The following is a 20,387-nucleotide window of genomic DNA, read 5'->3' on the forward strand; positions in this document are numbered from 1 at the left end:
TGTAGGAAACTCAATGTTATCCAGCTGATTAAAAAAATACTCATTAACATTGTAGCATATAACACAGTTGATATTTTAACAGGCAAAGATGCAAAAGGCTGTAGGATTATAATTAATGCTTCTGCAAATAATTAAGCAGCACTGCTCCCTCTAGGTGAAAAACAGCACTGCAATTCAATAGCAAATGGTCGATTTAGTCGAAAAATGAGCGTTATTGGTGCTCGGAACAGATCCAGAACTGACTGGATCCATTAAGCTTATGTAAGGACAAGAATGTTTTTCTGACGCGAGTCTTCATTCACAAAAAGTAGCCACATAGCAAGTGCTGACAACACACTAATCATGGTCACCCAGTGTGCCTCACTAACATTTATCAACCTGCAAGTGCTCCGGTGGTCAAACAGAGTGTGAGTGTGAGAAAGATGAGGTGGAAAGGACCTTTTAAAGGCAGAGCGGCAGCCCCATTTCCATCCAGGTATTGGTCAATTCATTAGCTTTAAGTGACAGGCCTTTGAAATGCCCCATTCATCTTACTGTACGCTCAGCAGATCTGCGGCACCGTCGCGTGACATTAAATTATAAAGGACAGTGTGATGGATTAAAAATGTCTTTTGCGCTCAGGGCTGTCTGTGCCTCGGTTCTTTCCATGGTGCAGCTCAGCTCATTAGCCGCTAGCGGGCTAAAGGCTGTTAGTTAATTCTAAGGGAAAATGAGAGCTGAGGCTCGCGGGGTGAAATAGCCCAGGATTGAGCTTGAGAAAAGGGACGCGTGGCTGAATATGGAGCAGTGTGTTGAGGCTAATGTCACTTATGCACACCCACTGATGCACAGATCCAAGCCTACTTTCCTTTAGAAAGCATTTAAGGGATTGTTGAGTCAAAAATGACAATTCTGTCATCATTCACCACCCTCATGTCGTTCCAAACCTGTATAAAAAAAAATTCCTCCGTGGAACATAAATGAAGATATTCGGAAGAATATCTCATTGTGTGTGTGTGTGTGTGTGTGTGTGTGTGTGTGTGTTTCCACTAAATGAGAGGCAATGGGGTCAAAACATCTCCTTTTGTGTTCTGCAGAAGCATGTTTGGAACGACCTGAGGGTGAGTAAATGATGACAGAATTCTCATTTTTTGCTCAACAATCTCTTTAACTGCACTGATCAATTTTCTCTTGGTTTGTCTTCCAGAAATTTCATTTAATTGAGCTCATCTTCAGCTCTGAAAAGTGTAACTAAGTGGAAATTAGAACTAAGTGGAAATTCCCCATGGATATTATAGCTTTATATCAATACAATAACAAGTAAGTTGAAATTTATTATGGATATAATTTAATAAACTGCTTGAAAAGCTATTATCATATCAAATTTTCATATAAAATGTGAAGGGTTTACAAAGGTTAAAAGGATGCATGACCCAGAATTGATAATTCTGTCATCATCTACCCTCATGTCATCCCAAACCTGTATGTTTTTTTCTCATTTGCAATACGAAAGGAGAATATTGAGGATTCTTCGCACAACTTTTTCCAAAAAGCACTATAAACGCATCATAAAAGTATATTTCAAGTCTTCTGAAGTCATGCAATATGTGATAAACAGACCAAAATTGTAGGTTGTTCATGCAAATCATTATGCAGCTCTCAAATCAAATATGTTACTGGTTGTTGGGTGTCAATAACATCTAGTACCAATGGTTTTCATGAGTCTCATGCAGTGATACCTCTTGATTCGAGCAGCATAATGAATTACATGAATGTTTGATAACGTGACTAATAAACTATGAATTGTTGCTGTATGGAAACAGATGGGTGAAGACTCTTCAAAACAAATTCAACTTGTTGGTTCCAGTGGAAAAATTGCATAGACTTTTGAAACCGTATTCGGTGAACTATCAATACGGGGAGTGCAGATGAGTGTTTTCTCAGACGGGTTCTTGCTGAGAGAATGAGAATATCGCCCTCTGTTGGACACAGAAAGCATTACCATGTTTTTATCTTTTTTTCTCACTGGATGCAACAGAAGACTGTGTCCTCAGCGACGTGCTTGTGCTTTTGTTTTGGAGGCATGTTTGTGTTAATGCCAAGGAGAGACAGGGAGACTAAGTGTGCTTTCTTGTGTTACCATGGACACGTGTAATGTAATACATGTTTGACGGATCCTATAGAATTTCACAATGAGCTCGAATGCACTTCACTTCATCACAGTCACATGCTGCATTTTGGACATCAGAGCTTTTTTGCTGTTCTATATCCCCTTATGTGCTTTCTTGATTTTGCTTGTACGTTTTGACAAGACACCTTATCATCTGGTACACCTTACAGTTCTTTTACATTGATGTTTTAAACAGATTGTTTGTTTATTTGTTCGAAAAATGTATAAAGATAACGATAACGATATAAGCGTCCACTCCAGTGGACTAAATCGTTCTGTTTATTTATTCTAAGCGTGCAGCAGTTTTGTAGCTCTTTAAAGCAGGATGGATTCTGATTGGCTTTCAATGTTTTTATCGTTCATCAGCTAGAAAGTAAGTACATGTAGTTACTTAATATTACTCAGTACTTAAATGGATAATTACAGTGTAACAAAGACACCTTGAAATAAAGAGTAACCAAAACTTGTTCTGAAACCGTTATCTCTGTGCCGTTAATGTTGTATTTGTGGTGTGGACTCTGCAATTCATTTTATATTTAGAATGATTTTTAGAACTATATCTTTATCGTTATCGTACTTGGTTTGAACGGGCCTTTAGACACCCCAAGTTTGCAGGAAGACCTGATCAACAGTAAGTTCTTTTTGTACGTTTTTGTACAGTTTTGATTACAAACTCTCTCTTCTCCTCACTGCACTCGTATTTTGAGTGTGATTCATTTGCCGAAAAAAAGAGAACACAAAATAAACAAAACAATTTTTGTTCAAAATTTCGATTATATATATATATATAGTGATAATAGCGTTATTGTGAATTTCTTTTGGTCATAATAATAGTATAGTGAAAATCTGATATCGTGACAGCCCTACTTGTGCTCAAATTATGACAATAGTATCATTCAAAAAAATGTTTGTATGGATTGCATTCAAGAGATGTGGTCTAGAAATCAGTGCTTGTGTTTAGGCACATGAAGTTGTAATGCTTCAATTTTTATTTTTGGGTGAACTATTTATTTTAAATTCAGTTGGGCATTTCCAATAAATCAGCACCATAAGGTTTTAAAACACTGAAATGGTGCATGCAGGTCCCTGCTATCTGGTGCTGCTTTGAATTCACCACTAGGAGGAATCAGACACTAAGAAAATATGCCCACAAGCCTTCACAGGCGGCACACTTCATGCCTTAACTGAAAGTATTCATGCAAGATGTGCCGTATAAAGTGAATTTTTGGCTGCTCTTCAAGGGTCAAATGAAGGCATGTGTGTGGTAGCAGGAGGTCCAGAATCCCCCAGCGATTTTGGAAGATGTGAGTGAGTGTTTGCTTCCATGCACATGTGTGCAGCAGTGAAATGTGTGTGAGTGGGCAGCGGTGACTCACTGCTGACGGTGAGCACATTGTTCTTGATCTCTGCGGTGATTTGGATGCGGCCCCTCCTCTCAGTATGGTCAGTCCCACACAGACTCGGCACGTTGGCCACACAGCGCTTATGGATGTTCATCATACAGTCTGGAAAGCAGGAGACAGAAAGAGGAAGAGATGTTACACCAAAACCCCAAACGACAAATGCACAGACAAAGTACACAATTTTACACGCATGTGTAAAAGATGATGACTATATAGAAGGTGCTTTCCTTCTACCAAAAAGGACTGTTGAGCCAATTCTGTAACTACGAATGGCCATGTTTAGCCATGAGATTTTAAGGCCATAAAAATCTCAGACCAACATGTAGACTGCATCAAATGTCAGTAATATAAAGTAATATCACTATATATATATATATATATTATAGTTTACATACACCTTGCAGAATCTACAAAATGTTATTTAACAAAATAAGGATCATTCAAAATGCATCTTATCTTTTTCATTGAGTACTGTCCTGCATATTATATTTTACATTAAAAGATGTTTACATATAGTCCACAAGACAAAATAAAAGCTGAATTTATAAAAATGACCCCATTCACGTAGCATTAACAGGACGTAAAATGTAAATTTTTCTTATTTTGTTTAAGGATCATATTTTTTCATTTAGTACTGCCCTTCAGAAGCTACAGAAGATACCTACATGTTTCCCACAAGACAAAATAAGTACAATCTTCAAATCTTCAAAAAGTGTACACATTGTAAATGTGTTGCGTTTCCTTCTGGAGCATCAGTAAATGTTTGAGCATTTTTGTAATAGTTGCATATGTGTCCCTAAAATGTCCTGTGTGAAAAGATGGATCTCAAAATCATACAGTCACTGGGTTCAAATATGCAAAGGATGCTGGAAACCCAAAGAATTTGCGGGAGCTGGAGGAATTTTCTGAAGAACATTGGGCAGTTTACCTGCTCAGGACAAACAAGGAACTCATGAACAACCATCAAAAAACAGTTCTGGATCATCCAGGTAACTAGACACAGTATTAATATATATATTAATATTATATATATTTTTTTTTTTGTTTGTTTGTTTGTTTGTTTATATATATATATATATATATATATATATATATATATATATATAAACAACGTAAAAAGGCACACGTAAAAGTGACAACATTTCTCAATATGACTGTATTACTGTTCTTTTCTGGTGAGCATAATATATATATGGTCACAAATAATATATTATGTATTATAAATATACATACTGCCAACAGGCATGTATGCAGTGGACAGCGAGGTGACTCACTAGAATTTGGAACAAGGGAACAGTCTTTCCTGAAGGTTGAATATCTGACCAGGAACAAACCAGTCATCAGTTTGTACTCTCCTGCTAAAAACATCAACAGCCACCAGCACATGTGTTTTGGATGCTGGTGTGCTTCCTAACTAGCTAAACAAGCAAGCCCAACCAGCTACATCAGATATACTCGAAGCTGGTCTTTACAGCAGGGTCAATAAGGGCTTTATGATGAATTCACTGTTATGATGCTTTTGCTGTGTTGGATGCCACAGGCCAACACAAGCAGTCGGACTCAACATAAGTTTACATATCAATTGGCGAAAAAGCACTCTGGAATTCAGACTGCTTCTGAAAATGACTGTGAAACAAGCAAACACACAAGAACATACTTGTGAAACACACACAAACACACACTGTAATTCCTCATGCACTGCAGCAGTTCTCCACAGTTCAGTCAGAAGTGTGACAGAGCGCAAGCCATAGCTGGAGTGTAAACACTGTAGAGGGCCCCGGAGAAGACGACTCATGCATTGGAAACTAAACAAAGGTAATTATAGCTCTCTCAGTCTGCAACCATAACAACTTTGTGTCAGGTTTCAGTTGAAGATGCTGAGAGCCTCATCTTTACACCACCTGTCTTGCTCACTTGTTAGTCTGCCTACCTGCCTGTCATACATTAATAAGAGTAAAGAGCGGCCGGTAAATATGCTGTTATATCAATGAATATGTGTTAGCCAACAATCAGGAATGAGGCGGTGAATATCTGTGCCCCGGAGGCTCAGACAGCTGCTAAGTGAGTGAAGCATTTTGAATGTTTTATGTATTGGACACTGGATAAGAGGCTGGCTACCGTGAGATGGAAAATCTCTTTTCACTCAGGTGCTTTGTGAGCGGGACTTCATACAGCCTGGTTATGTTCTCACTCAGGATATTCGCCTCGCAGGGATAGGTAACACACACAGATCACTCAACCATCATACTAGGGTTGCATGGTTTCTGTACAAATGGCATCAGAAAACAGAATAGTACTGACACACATTTCAAAATCTAACAATGTGCTGCTATTATTATTTGGCAGTCCAAACCAACATGATGTAAAATGTGAAAGCAAACACTAAGTTAGGGGAGTCAAAATGCATCAGTGGATGATTTGAGAATGAAACATTTTAATTAATTTATTAATAACAGATGCAGAGTATGTGACAACTACACTACTGAATCCTAACTTTTGATGTCCTATAGTCAACTGTACAACATCCATTCCACAAAAAGAACTTGCATCCTGGGATCAGCTTTGGACTAAACACCAATCTTTTCATAAATTTCATTTTTCAAACTCATTCTAGTAAAACATGTGAAATGTTCCTTTACCCAGGGTTAAAAGCAGGGTTAAGAAAGACAATAACCCGGGGTTAAGCGCAGTGTGAAAAGCCCTCAAATTTCATGAAATTCTACCAGAAAAATGATTATGTGTGATTTAGCGTCTCAGTGGAAGTCAAGGAAATTGAGAGATACCCACGGTCACATCTCATGCCCTGGTGGATGAGTCCATACAGCAGAGAGCCGCAGTGGTCACAGAAGGTGGGGCTGGAGTACGTGTGGACCTTGAACTTGTGCTTACTGCGCGGGTCCTTCAGAGAGACACACAAAAAAGAGAGCAGTCAGCCACGGTAGCTATAAATAAGCATAACCAGACATATTGGGAATTAATGTTGATTGCAATAACACAAATACAAGGTGCAAAATAATCTTAAAGTGGAAGTACATTTAAAACAAGCAGAAGAGAAGGTCACAGAGGAATTTAAATGTTATATGAATTTACAGGAATTTACAGAGGAATTTACATGTTAAAAGCACAAGTGAGACAATGAGAAGTGGGTTAGAATAGCCAGCATATAGCTTTACAATATTTAAATTTGAAACTTTTTTCTATGGGTAAAAGGAAACATTAGAAATCAGAAAAAAAAACATAAATGTCTGAAAGCAGTTGGATTGCTACTGCATCCACAGCACAAAATTACAATACACTTCACATTGCAGATGTGTGAGACAAAAAAGACTGTATTATATAATGTATACACACACACACACACAGACAAAACCAGCATTCAAAAGTACGATTTTTTTTAAATAACTATTTTATTTAACAAGAATGCATAAATTGATAAAAGTACTTTTGATAACAAATATTAATAAAAATACATAATATTTCAAATAATTGTTTTTATTTTAAACTCAAAGAATTTCTTTCAAATAAAATGATAAAAATCCTTTGAACAGTGTAGATTCAAAAGGATACATTTATTTTTCAATTTTGTTATTTGATATAACCTAAATAAAATATTATTTTTTATTACTTTAATATAAATAAAATATGATATCTAATAAAGCCATATATTAATAACATCTAACATTATATCATTTATTATTATAACATTAAATTCACCATTGATTAGTATTATATAGATATGTATATTTTCGGCATCAGATTTTTTTTGTCCCTCCTGTTTACAATCACAGTTATTCCGGGTAGATACTGGAGGTTGTCTAGTCTACAGAGCACTGCCACCAGAAGTGACATTGGCAGGATGACACCTGTGACCTGAATGATACTGGAGCACCGGGTCAGCAGGGCACTGCCAGTCAGCTGCAACACTGGCACACCAAAGAACCCTTCCTGTCCGCCTTCCCCCAAGTTTTGCATCCATTATTAATTAAGCAGGGGCTCTTTTATGACATCCTATTCATAAGGTGCTGTTTTAATATTCTCCCTCTGAATACAGCTCATGGTGGCGATGACACTTGCACAAAAAGAGAGTAGCTTCCATACGGCCTGTGGCCTGAGCACACAGAGAGCATAGTGTATGTAGCACACACAAAGTCCACAGGACTGTTACAAACTCTTACAGTAGAAGAATATGCAATGAGAAAAGGTCAGAGTGAATTTACAGAGGCTGCCCTCGCATCCAAGAGCACACTGTGTAGGGAAGCAGAGGTGATGATGAGGCTCTCAGTGGGATGAAATGAGAGAGAGAGTAGGTGGATGAGGCGAGAGAGAGAAAGAGAGTAAGGCTACATAACAGCTTCAAAATAAAAATCACAAAAACAACTTACAAAGGGGTCAAAGGTTGGCAAGGACTGTTAGCCTCTGCTAGTAGATACTGTAACTACACACTCTGCAGGCTAAAAGTATTTTTCTCCATTGACGGACATTTAAAAGTAGCCATTTATTCAGACAAATACTTATGCAAGCATCATGCATTACCGTGCAAAAGTTTGAGGTTGGTAAGATTTTTTTTTATGTTTTTGAAAGAAGTCTCTTTTGCTCACCAAAGCTGCATTTATTTAATAAAAAATACAGTAAAAACATTAATAGTGTGAAAATGTATAATCTAAAATAATCTCATCATTAGATTCAGAAATCAGTCTGATATGAAGATTTGCTGCTCAAAATTCATATTATTATCAATGCTTAAAACAGCTGTGCTGCTTAATACTTTTTTTGGTTTGTTTTTTTGGTTTCTTTGATGAATAGAAAGCTCAAAAGCATTTATTTGAAATGTAACATTATAAATGTCTTTACAGTCACTTTTGATCAATCTAATGTGTCCTTGCTGAATGAAAGTATTAACTTAGTATCTAATGCTAATATTTCATTTTATAATTGTTAGTTTATCAATTGCTTTAAACGTACAGTATGGAATTTTTCGCCACTAGGGGTCGCTAACCTATTTACAATAACAAAGGCGTAGTTTGATGACGCAACATTTGCTAAGAATTATGGATCTTGTCGTCAACGTCAAGCCGACCGATCTAATCTATGGATCTAATAATGTTTATGGATGACTGAATACATCGATGCTTTTATCATGACTGTGATATGAAGCAGTTCGGGATTGCTAAGAGACAGCTATCAGCTCCACACGCGACGCGATATGGACATTTCATTCTACCGAACTAACGTTACACGCGAGTGCAGAATTACTACTCACAGTCACAGGTCAGTTTATTAGACAAATTAAACTTGTGAGGTAACGCAGCGTTGTTTCACTTGGTCTAACATTACACTATCACACTAAACTGCATTTGAATGTGTTGAAATGTATGTGTTAGTTTGTCTGTATGAGACTAGCAGTGAGCTAGATCAACATTAGAATAACATACAGATCATATTCTAACATTTCATCATGTTGAGCTATATAACATAGATTAGTTTTATGTAAATGTGCTCACCTGTTTAATAAAGTACATGTAGAAGCGGTCGAAGTCTCGGACGTGGAGTTCTCGTTTATATACTGTCCATGGGAGCTCTAAGCATCTCGAAAACACCGCGCTGATATTGATTCTCGTTTTAGTTCTCCTTTTGTATCCAAAGTCTGCTTGCCATGGTCCATAATGTTTGAACGAAACAACAACAGCGTGCAAATAGACCTTGCGAACTACCGTCAGTCGCTTTGGTTACTATCAGAGGGCTCTGGTTCATAGCTCTGGTTGCCATGGTAGTACGAGCGGAAACCAGGGACAACGCGGATATGACGCCCATAGACATGTATAGAAAGGCTAGATGGCTCAAGGCGGAGTCAGCTGTGTCGTCACTTGGCGGCCATCTTAGGTCAGGAGACTGCGCTGCTGCTCCCTGCTGCTGTGGACGGAAGGTGAGTGACATACGCCAACTAAAATGCTCGTAACTTGCTGAATTCTTGACGGATTTACAAACGGTTTGGTTTATTACAAACCTTATTAACGTGGCTATGATTTGTGCTGATGCCGTTTGTGGCTATAATTTTTCACAAGTATGCAGTTAAATAGCCGCATCCCTGACGTTTATGACACACCAAGCCGTTTGAAAATCGGTTGAAAATTGAGCAAAATATAGTTATTTCAGCACTACATGCACAATAGACTTTAATGTTATAACTGGACGAGCGGACCTGTCCTAAGATGGCCGCCGTGTGACGTCGTCGGGTCCCATTGGCTCTCAGCGCCGGTAAGCTATCTAGCCTTTCTATACATGTCTATGATGACGCCATTGACGGCGACAAAACGGAAATAAAGAAACGGGACATTTCTCGAATTAAATTACAAATTTCTCCTGGTTTGAAAGTTGTTGGAAACAGTCGGGATAATGTAAGTACACAACTAAAAAAAATATATAACATAGATATAGTGATTTTTGCTATTTTTAAAGCAAAAAAGTTACATATTGTGGCTTTAAAAAAATAGGCTAGTTTTTGTCATAGTTGGATAGATTGGCATGGACCGATTCTTTTCATCCTCCACTAGAGTGGATCCATTTTCTTGCTTTTTTCACCAGACCAGATGTGAAAACATCAATTTGGACGGCACTGCACAAGCAACCAAACCTAAGCAACCCATTAGGCAATAAGCAAACTGCACTGAGCAAACCACAAAACCTGCATGACCCAGTGGGCAATTTGGACAGCAATATACAAACCACTAGAGCTGCACAAACCAATTACATTCTAACCAGTGCACTTTCAAAGCTTTATGGAAAGTGGCTAAGTGCTTAATTAAAACCATATTAAACATCTCTGACATATTAAACAGCATCAAGGAAGCTCTTGGAAACAAAAAAAGGGAAGGCGTTTCTATCTATACAGTACATTAAGTGCAACGTATAATCAAGCTATAAAGCCTGGGCCTCCATGAATTATGAATTATGGACCAAGCTATCCATTTTCTTCTTGCCATCAAAATTTACAAGCTATGATTGTGTTTTAATTATTAAGTGCTTGATGGAGTGAAAAGTACAGAACATGGTGATGGAAAAAATTAGAAAAAGCTTGCAAAACGATTGCATTTCCATCACAAAAAAACTTTTGTGATTGAAATAATATGAAATTGGAGATAAAACTATACTCAATGCTTTTGTGAATAAATACAAACATTCGTATAATTTTTGCTCCAAATATTTTTTCCATCCACCCTTCCGTAGAAACCGAGTCTGTGAAGAATAATGAAACAGGGAAGAATGAAACTACGTTTGCAAAATTATATTTCACGTTGGTTGACTAAGTAACTAGTTGACCAACTGTCATATTTTGAAGAATGTTTCAAATGTTTTTGTCAATACAATGAAAGTCAATAGAGCCCAAAACAACATCATCAGACCTTGTAGAATTTCATATGGAGAGAGAGAAAAAAAGAAGCATTTTCAAACACTTCTTTTGTGTTCGAAAGAAGAAAGCCATACAGTTTTGGAAAAACCGGGTGAGTAAATAATGACAATTGTTGTTATTTAAGTGAACCATCCCTTTAAGAAAGCACCGTTTTCAGGTTCAATGCATCCTTATGCAACTTGCATAATAAACATTCTTGCATTCAGAAACAGTCCAACATATTGGTACATCATGGCACCACAATTTACTGCAGTATCTAAAGCGGCACAGATAACAATATGACGGGACACGGCTGTGAAGGTCCATTCAAACAAATGAAGGCACAAAAGAATAGGGCTGTGAAATGCAGAGTAGGTGCAGGTGTGAAGGGGCCTTTGTAGACTCATCTGAATAGTCCAATGACAATGTCTCCCCTGTAGCGCTGGCCCTTGCGACAAAACACAGATTCACTCATAATAAAGAGAACAGACACAGTATAATTCATTTGTATTATAATTCCCTGTCATCTTATACAGATGGGACACAGGGAGCAGCATACAAACAATAACAAACAATGAAAGCCTGCAGATGAAATTAAACCCAGCATATGGGTGCCTGTCCAAACAGGGATCCATAGACTGGAAAAACAAAAAGAGACAAATGCAAATAAAATCATAGCACCATCTTTATCACGATCAATTTGACTGCTTCTTTGCAGACTGTGAAAGAACGTGTTATCTGTTTTAGGAAAATCAGTGATATTGATCTTGACCTTCTTAAGGCTGGTTCACACGGCAGGATAATTAGGCCGATTTTAGCCCCGATTCACCCCTTCCGACAATCTTAAGGATGCTCCGATTATCGTAAAATAATCTGATCAGATATTCCTGCCGTGTGTGGTGTGTTAAGGCTGCTCTCGTCTGCTCGGAAGGACGTCGGGGCCGCTCCGATCTCAAATCGGGGATATCCAACATGTTGGATTTATTTGGCCCGATTTCTTCTCGTGTGTGGTGTCCCCCGAGCACGCAGCCTGTGGACTGTGGAGTGTAGCCAATCAGAAAGCGAGGTGACGAGGCGGCGAGGAAACACCGGGAAATATAATCAAAACAGCTGGCGGCATGGCGCACCAGAAAGTCCGGTGGACGTCAGAGATCATCGCCTTTTCTTTTGATAACGTTTTTTTTTTCGGTTAAAAACAAACTACAAACTATTGCCACTGCATCCTCTTCGTCCGCCATGATTGTTTACTCTGAAGTCACGTTTGATCTCGAGGTATTTTGCGCGATTTCCCGTCTGATCTGGGAATGCTCGGGAGTCAAATCGGTTCGTGTGTGATGTGTTGATTTCGCCGTGTGGCTGCGCACCACACACTGTACGACCAAAACTGTTAGACCCGTGATTTTTTATCCCCGTGTGTGGGGTCTCTCAGGTTTGGAAAATCGGCCGACAATTTTAAAATCGTCCCGTGTGAACCAGCCTTTAGTCATACTATTGGTGACTTACCAGTTGCGGCCTCTATCGACCATTATAATGCTGCTTTTACATCTATTCTGGATGAGTTTGTCTCTCTGAAAAAACATGTTGTTTCTTTTAAGAGATTATCTCCTTGGTATACATCCGAGTTGCGCAAATTGAAGGCGATAGGCAGGCAGTTGGAGCGGAAATATAAAAATTCTGGCTTAACAGTTCATAGATCAATGTTTGATCAGCATCAGATTGAGTATCATAATGCTCTCAAAGCTGCAAAAGTGGCATATTATTCTACTATTATTAGTAGTGACATCTCTAATCCCAGAGTTCTGTTTAGAACAGTCAATAATCTAATTAAACCTCCCAGTAACTTTAACTGTTCTACCATTGAGCAGTGTAACACATTTCTCAATTATTTTTCAACTAAAATTGAGAATATTTATAACGCCACTTCCTGTGAGGATGCTTCTGAGCTTGTTGAGGTGCATTCTCCTAATCTCTCTGGTCTTGTTTTTTCAAGTTTCAGTGCTGTTGACTTTGATTTTATTTATAAACTTGTTTTGTCAATGAATTCTACTACTTGCATACTTGATCCACTCCCTACGACTGTTTTGAAACACTGTCTGCCTGTTATTGTACCCCACATCACTGCTATTGTCAATGCTTCACTCAAAACAGGGAATGTCTCTTCTGCTCTAAAAATGGCAGCAGTTACGCAAGTTCTTAAAAAGCCTGGGAGTGATATCACAGATATGTCGAATTATTGACCCATTTCCAATTTACCTTTCCTGGCAAAAGTGCTTGAGCGTGTGGTTGTTGGCCAACTCCATACTCATCTCTGAACGAATAGCCTACAAGAAACTTTTCAATCCGGGTTTAGATCTGGACACAGTACAGAGACTGCTCTAGTCAGGGTCTTGAATGACCTCCTCGTTATAGCCGACTCTGGGGCTTGTGGCATTTTGGTTTTGTTAGATCTTAATGCTGCATTCGATACCATATGCCACAGCATATTATTGGACAGATTGCATATGTGGACCGGTCTGTCTGGAACTGTGTTAAACTGGTTTAAATCTTACCTCTCAGATCATTCCCAATTTGTCTACCTGGGTACTAACAGATCTCAGACTGTGTCAGGGTGTCCCTCAGGGGTCAGTTTTGGGTCCTGTTTTATTTAATGTTTATTGTCACGTATGGAATAAAGGTGAAACGAGGTTACAAGTGCAGGAAATGAAGGATCTTTAATTAAGAGCTAAAATAAAACAAAAATACAAACAGAACTTCCCCGAGTGGGAAAACAAAACAGACATCTCAAAACTTGACTTTGGCAGGAAAACCAGACACACGAGGATACATAGAGTGACGAACCAGCACAGGACTGCAAACACATGGAGACTTAATAGGGAAGCAAACAAAAGAGGGTAACGAGGAAAGCAGGTGGGGAAAATGAATCAATAATCAGGTAACAGGATGGGAGGGGCTAGACAATCGACAGGAGAGCAAATGGCACAAGGAAACACATCACAAGCCATGTGCTCACAACAGAAAGGACAACAGGCGTGTTCGACATCGGCTGCGGCTGGATGTAACCGATCGGCGAGAGTAGCCGCGTGCAGGCGGGGAGGAGCTGCAAACGGAGACGTGAAGTCGGACACTTTCTGGTTCCTGTAGTGACCGCTCACGTGGTGTTTGCATACTTTACCACAGCTGAAGTGAAATAAATGCAATATTTGCCAAATAATACACAGATGTTTCAGAGACATTTTCATTCAATACTTAATGTACTGCTTCATACAGCATCTGTTTCAACAAGAATAAAGTTCAACATAAGCTACTATCAATGAAGTGGAGTCTACGTTTTTTAATCAGTTTTCATTTGATAAACATGACACAATATAACATCGCAACTACATGAAGAGAGTGTTTACTGTTATAAAAAACTGATTTGTGACGTGTAACGCCAGTAACGTGGCGTCGGCGCTGTATCAAGTCGGACAAAATTTCTAACCGGAATGCACTGCTTCAAGTCAGCCGCCGATCGGTCTGCGCAGAGCTGCATGAAGTCGAACAAGCCTTATAGCACAAGCGCATGACAAACCGGGAGTGTCAGAGCTCTGTCACCAAACCAAGATATAAACTAGACAGAAGTGACAGAACCTTGACAGTTTATATGCTGCCTCTTGGGCAGATCATTCAAAAGTATGGCTTGAGCTATCACTGTTATGCGAACGACAACCAGATTTATATCAGCTCTTAGCCTGATCTCTATTGTTCCTCTTCAAAACATACTGAGTGTTTGTTGGAAATCAAAGGGTGGATCTAAAACTAAATTGCTCCAAAACTGAAATCTTATTAATTGGCACTCCATCTAATGTCAGTAAATGTAACGATTTTAAACCTTCACTAGACAATACCAAATTGTCCCCTTCTGGCCAGTTGCGTAATTTGGGTGTGATTTTTTTCTCATTTTAAAAACATAACGAAGGCTACTTTTTTCCATCTGAGGAACACTGCTCGTAATATACCTTTTCTCTCTAGGCCTGATGCAGAGAGGCTTATCCATGCCTTCATCACGTCAAGGCTTGATTATTATAATTCTCTCTTTGCGGGTTTACAAGCAAATTCTATCAAGAGGTTGCAATATATACAAAACTCTGCTGCACGTGTTTTGACTTATACATCCTCACGCCATCACATTACTCCCGTGCTCCAGCAACTGAATTGGCTTCCAGTTCAGCCACGTATTGATTTTAAAATTCTGATTTTAACCTATAAAGCAGTACACAGGTTGGCTCCAGATTACATCTGTGACTTGGTTACTCCATTCCCGCTCATTCTCTCCACTCTGCTGTCTCTCTCTCTCTCTGTGTCAGCCTTGTTGTAAATTAAAAACCATGGGGGCAAGGGCCTTTTCCTATAATGCGCCTAAGTTATGGAACACACTACCTGCATCTATAAGGGATGATGCTTCTGTAGATTGTTTAAAGAAACTTCTTAAGACACATCTTTTTAGTCAAGCTTTAAATTTATAATTGTATTATTTATGTGTATTTTTTTGATACTTAATAAAAACAAAATAATCAAACATGGGAAAATAAATAAATACACACACACACACACACACACACACACACACACACACACATACATTTTGTACATGCTGTAGCGCTTTGAGTCTGAGAAAGGCACATTACAAATAAAATGTATTATTATTATTATTTCTGCCAGTACTGCAGCTATACTTCATCTCCAAAAAACTCTTGCTTTTATTTTTTATAATTTATTAAGAAATGTTCCAAATTATGCATATTTATCTACACACTGTCATACAAACAACCTGACAGTAGTGATACTGATTTTAGTTTCATGAACCTCAAGTTTGAAGATTCTTGCAAATAATGATTGAACTTGTGGTTCATTAACTGAGTCAGTAACCGCTCTGGCGGATAGTTCATTCTATGATTTGCCAGACTGAACAGTAACTTCTGACTATGAGAGTTTTTTAAATCATTTATAAAAATAATTATACTTAAGAACAATTTGCTTATAAATATGTACAACACCCTTATTGCTTATAAATATGTACAAAATATGTGGGAGAGGCTGTCGGGCTAATTGCCGCAATTGTAGCTGGTTTGGACACGGTGTAAAACCAGCCCTCACAGAAACCTGTTTGCATTTTAAAATGATTATGAAGACATTATTTAATATTATTTCCATTGGCTGGTGTAGATGAGTTCAGGTTTCACTGTCTGTGTGCAGGTGTGGGGTTTGATCACGCCCCCAATCTTCAAAGCAGATGTGATCATTTAAGGCGCTTTGTTCATCACTGAACCCTCATTACAATGATAAGCGAGAGCACAGGAACTCTGTCTATTCATAAATGTCAAAGGCAGAATGGCAAAGCCAACCAGTCTGAATCTGATCAAGACCCACTGATCACAATATTAATGTTCCTTTGTGGACATCACAGAAGATGATCCTGACCATAATGACCTTCACAACAAGGGGCCATTTTTACCAGCTCTATAAATATACTGAAAAAGAGCTCAGCTTTAGTTGCAGGGAAAAGATCTTCAAGAAATTTCAAATGTTCCACAACCAGGTTAACATAAAATAAGTGAAAACAGGGCCATGACCACCATGGACAGCTACACCAAAATATTCAGATTAGTGCTCAACAAATGCGGATAGGTTTATTATTAAAAGACATTATTACATTCTGAATATATGTAGTTACATTCTTGGGTGTGACTAAGAGTGAACTGAAGCTTCTTCAGAGAGGGGAGTGGAGTGTTTGGATTCTCTGAACTTGTCATGCTTGTTCACGGTTCCCTCTGACAAATGCAGGTGTTTGGGAACCCCCCCAAAAAAAAAAAACCCACAAAGCACTTCACAGGAAACAACAAGTGTTACACAGGAAAGCCGCAGACATAAATTTTGACATAAAAGCAACTGAGTACTCTCTCTAATTTAAACTGTGGTCTTCTGCAAACACTCGGCAAGAGACTCTATCACTAAAAGCCATTTCATAAGTCAGTCCTTTAAAACATTGTTTATTTGTCTCTTTTTGTATGCAGTGAAATTGCTTTATATTCAATATATTTTTACCTGCTTTACCAAAATCAGTCACTTCTCTGTGACATTTAAGATTTGATTTCAATGACTTTTCTAGGCCTGGCCTGCTGTCAGCTCAGTTTTCACGGCGTGTTCTGTACTTTTGACTTTTGTTGGACCCTGTTGGTGGCATTTTGGCCGATTGAGCAGGTTGAATCGACATTGGGCAGTCGGTGAGAGGGATCACTCTGATTAGCTGTTCAGCTCAGTGAGACAGTGCACAAAAAGAAAAGCGAAACTGATGAAAACAAGTAAACGACAGAGTCGAGAGGGCACTACAGAAGGCTGTTAATCTTAGATCATATTCAAATAAATATTTTTATAACTACATGGCTGTCTGGAATGAAGTAAAGACCAACTAATCAATTAGATATCATATTCAAAAATGGTAAGCAAGCACTGCTTTGTTTACGGTTCGTACACCCGCAGTCCTAGATTCCTTTACCCTTTTTGAAGGACGAATATAGATTACTGTCACCTGCTGGTATGGAGAGTTATTTTCTCTTACACAGGCAGAAAACATAAGTGCTAGTTGGGCTTTGGCTTTTGTCTTTGCTGTGTTTTCAAGAGGAACTTTTTAGCCCAGACTCCAGCAACAACACAGTCAGCTTTCGCCGACACTAGATCTTCGATGTGGGTTTGGTGCATCACAGCCTTTAGCTGATTTAGCTTTCAGCCTTTAGCTGAGTCTCCAGCCTGGTCAAACTGCTGTTTAGCCGGGCAGCCGGCTGGTCTCCTGACATGACCAGCTGAAAAGTGCTCAAAACCCCTCTAAAAACAGACCAGTTTGACCAAGTAGAGAGACTAAGTAAGAACATCAAATCAGCTTAGGGTGATTTTTGAGCTGGTGTGAGTGAGTGGAGACGAGGCTAATTTGCATATTCATAGAACCACGTATACTAAATAAGGCTAGGGTGTAGAGTTACATTCAAGATTTTAAGGCATGAAGAATTTTTTTATATATATATGTATATAATATGTAATTTTGGTGAAGATAGATGAGTTTTAAGAGATAAAATTATTGACTACAGGGTTTAATATTTCCAGATATTCCATTAATTGCATTAATTGTTCATGTTCTCTGAAAAACTAAATCAAGTGACAATCGTAGACTGTAAAGTTGAACCTGTCAAATGTTATGCAAATTGTTTGACAATCATTTTTACTGCACTTGAAAAGGTGAAAGTTAAATTGTCTGAACTTTTAGCAGTACATTACAATGCTTAATTAAGATACCACAGCAATGGATGCTTCGCTCCATACAGTCTAATGCACAAAGCAACGTTGATGCGAAATGACCTTAATACTTCATAATTATCTCACATAAGTAAGCGTACACTGCATACAAATGCCATTATGTCTGTCATAGAGGAAAACGCTGCTGTTTTTTTCTGACAACGCTACAAAGATTCTTTCTGCATGCACAATCCTCCCACTTCCATGCTTCTATCACACAGCACGCATCGCACTGAGTCATCGAACAATCAGTACTAAATAAGAAGGTGCAGGCAGTTCTGTACAAAAGAGTTCAAATGGAAAGATAGGGGAGGGAGAGGAGATGCAATAGAAACACATCGCAATAAAGCCCTCCCACCCAGTGGCCTTCAGAGGGTTCCCATGGTAATGGCCAAAGCCCATCACCCAGCAACAGGCTGGTACCTGCCACAGCGAGAGTTCACGGCGGTTGTCGCGTCTGGCTGAAGAAAAAAAAAAAAAAAAAACTTGAGAAAGCTTAACATTTCTGTGTAAAGACACACACAAGCACATTTCCATTTCCTCTTTTTTTTTGTCAAACTATGCACTATTATGAGACATGCTTTTCTTTAGTAGCAGCTGTAGATTATGATCATGTTGGAAAAGGGGGTTGTGGGTAGCATTTTTACCAGTGTCAGTACCACTGAGTTATGCAAAGCACAATTTCTGTGGTTCGCTTCCAGAAACGGTCATGACCAGAATTCAGAGGTTATGATTGATCATGCAGTAAATTGCACTAAAACTAGAGCAGGGTTAAGGGTTTATATATAAACAAGATAAATGGTGTATGCTTAATTTCACAATAAGGGTACGATTAATCGTGATTAAAATTGAATCTATTGACATTATATATATATATATATATATATTCAAAGTAAACAATCAAACTATAGGGTAATTCTCACAAAACTGTATTTTCTGCAAGCTTTTTACAAGTTAAATGTAGGTGTTTTTCCAAAAAAGGACACTTGGAGACTCCAAAAAGACACAAAATAACCAAACGATATAAGGAGTCCATATAATTCATACATTTATGCACACCAAAGCACCCATGAAGAAGAAAAAAAAAACATTACAGAAAATAAAAATCTTTTGAGACGTCATAGTGTTTAGTATGTATACAGTGCAACAGCAAAGAGCTTGTTTACATTTTAGACAAGTCAAGTTGCCATACCGAACAGGATCACATGGAGACGCCAATGAAAATAATAATAATAAAAAATAAACATAAACCAACACCCCTGAGCTGACTGCAGTGCATACCTACAGTATACGGCTCCATTCAGAAATACTAAACACAGCAACATATCAATGACAAATCAAAACATTATCCTGAATGTGTGTGGAAACAACGTGAATATAGGAAATGTGTCTGTGCATAAAGAGTACACATACAGGGTTTGTTTGCGCATCAATATAACAGACTCACGTGTGCTTATAGCCACGACTCCTGTACGACACTGCAACGTCTTTACCTGGATTGCAAACCTCATCCATCAAAACTTTACTAGTGAGACACTGTATGGAAGCTTTTTCTGCCACAGAAAAAAAAAGAAAAAGGTAGCTGCGACTTTTTTATCTCAAAAGTTTACATCTCACAGAATTGTGTGATATAAAGTCACAATTGTGAGTTCTAAAGTTAGAAGCTTCCATTGCTTTATCCAGCTGACAAATGGGGAGTCATGGCCTAGTGATTAGGGAGTTGATCTGGTGACCCAAAGGTTGCTGGTTCGATTCCAGAACCGGTGGGAAATGACTGAGGTGCCCATGAGCAAGGCACCTAACCCCTAATCGCTCCCCGGGCGCCACACAAGCTACGCTGCTCTGGGTGTGTGTATCCACGTTTGCTGTGTGTGTTAACTACTCACTACTCTGCTCCTAATGTGTGTGCATTAACTTGGATGGGTTAAATGCAGAGGTCAAATTCCAAGTATGGGTTACCATACTTGGCCGTCACGTGTCACTTTCACTTTCACTTTCAAATGTAGATTTTCTTTACATTAGTGCTGTTTTGGGCTGATTGTTTGAATTAATTCGCTTACTGGATCATTGGACCAAAAACATTCCTGGAGTTTGGCGGCTTAAAATGATCTGGTCGCAAACGGAG

At 38.5% G+C, this 20,387-nt stretch overlaps 1 protein-coding gene across 2 annotated transcripts in view; it reads right to left on the reverse strand.

Moving 5' to 3' along the window:
* prkcbb (protein kinase C, beta b) overlaps positions 1-20,387 on the reverse strand; it is a 127,856-nt gene that overhangs the window by 66,706 nt on the left and 40,763 nt on the right. For both annotated transcript variants that reach the window (XM_082179782.1, XM_082179781.1), the window contains exons 4-5: positions 6,340-6,451; positions 3,526-3,654 (exon numbers count right to left, since the gene is read on the reverse strand). In XM_082179782.1, the coding sequence (XP_082035908.1) occupies positions 3,526-3,654; positions 6,340-6,451 (241 nt within the window). The remainder of the gene's footprint in view (positions 1-3,525; positions 3,655-6,339; positions 6,452-20,387) is intronic.

This window comes from Leuciscus leuciscus (genome assembly GCF_965113295.1).
Source record: "Leuciscus leuciscus genome assembly, chromosome: 1".
Lineage (NCBI taxonomy): Eukaryota > Metazoa > Chordata > Actinopteri > Cypriniformes > Leuciscidae > Leuciscus > Leuciscus leuciscus.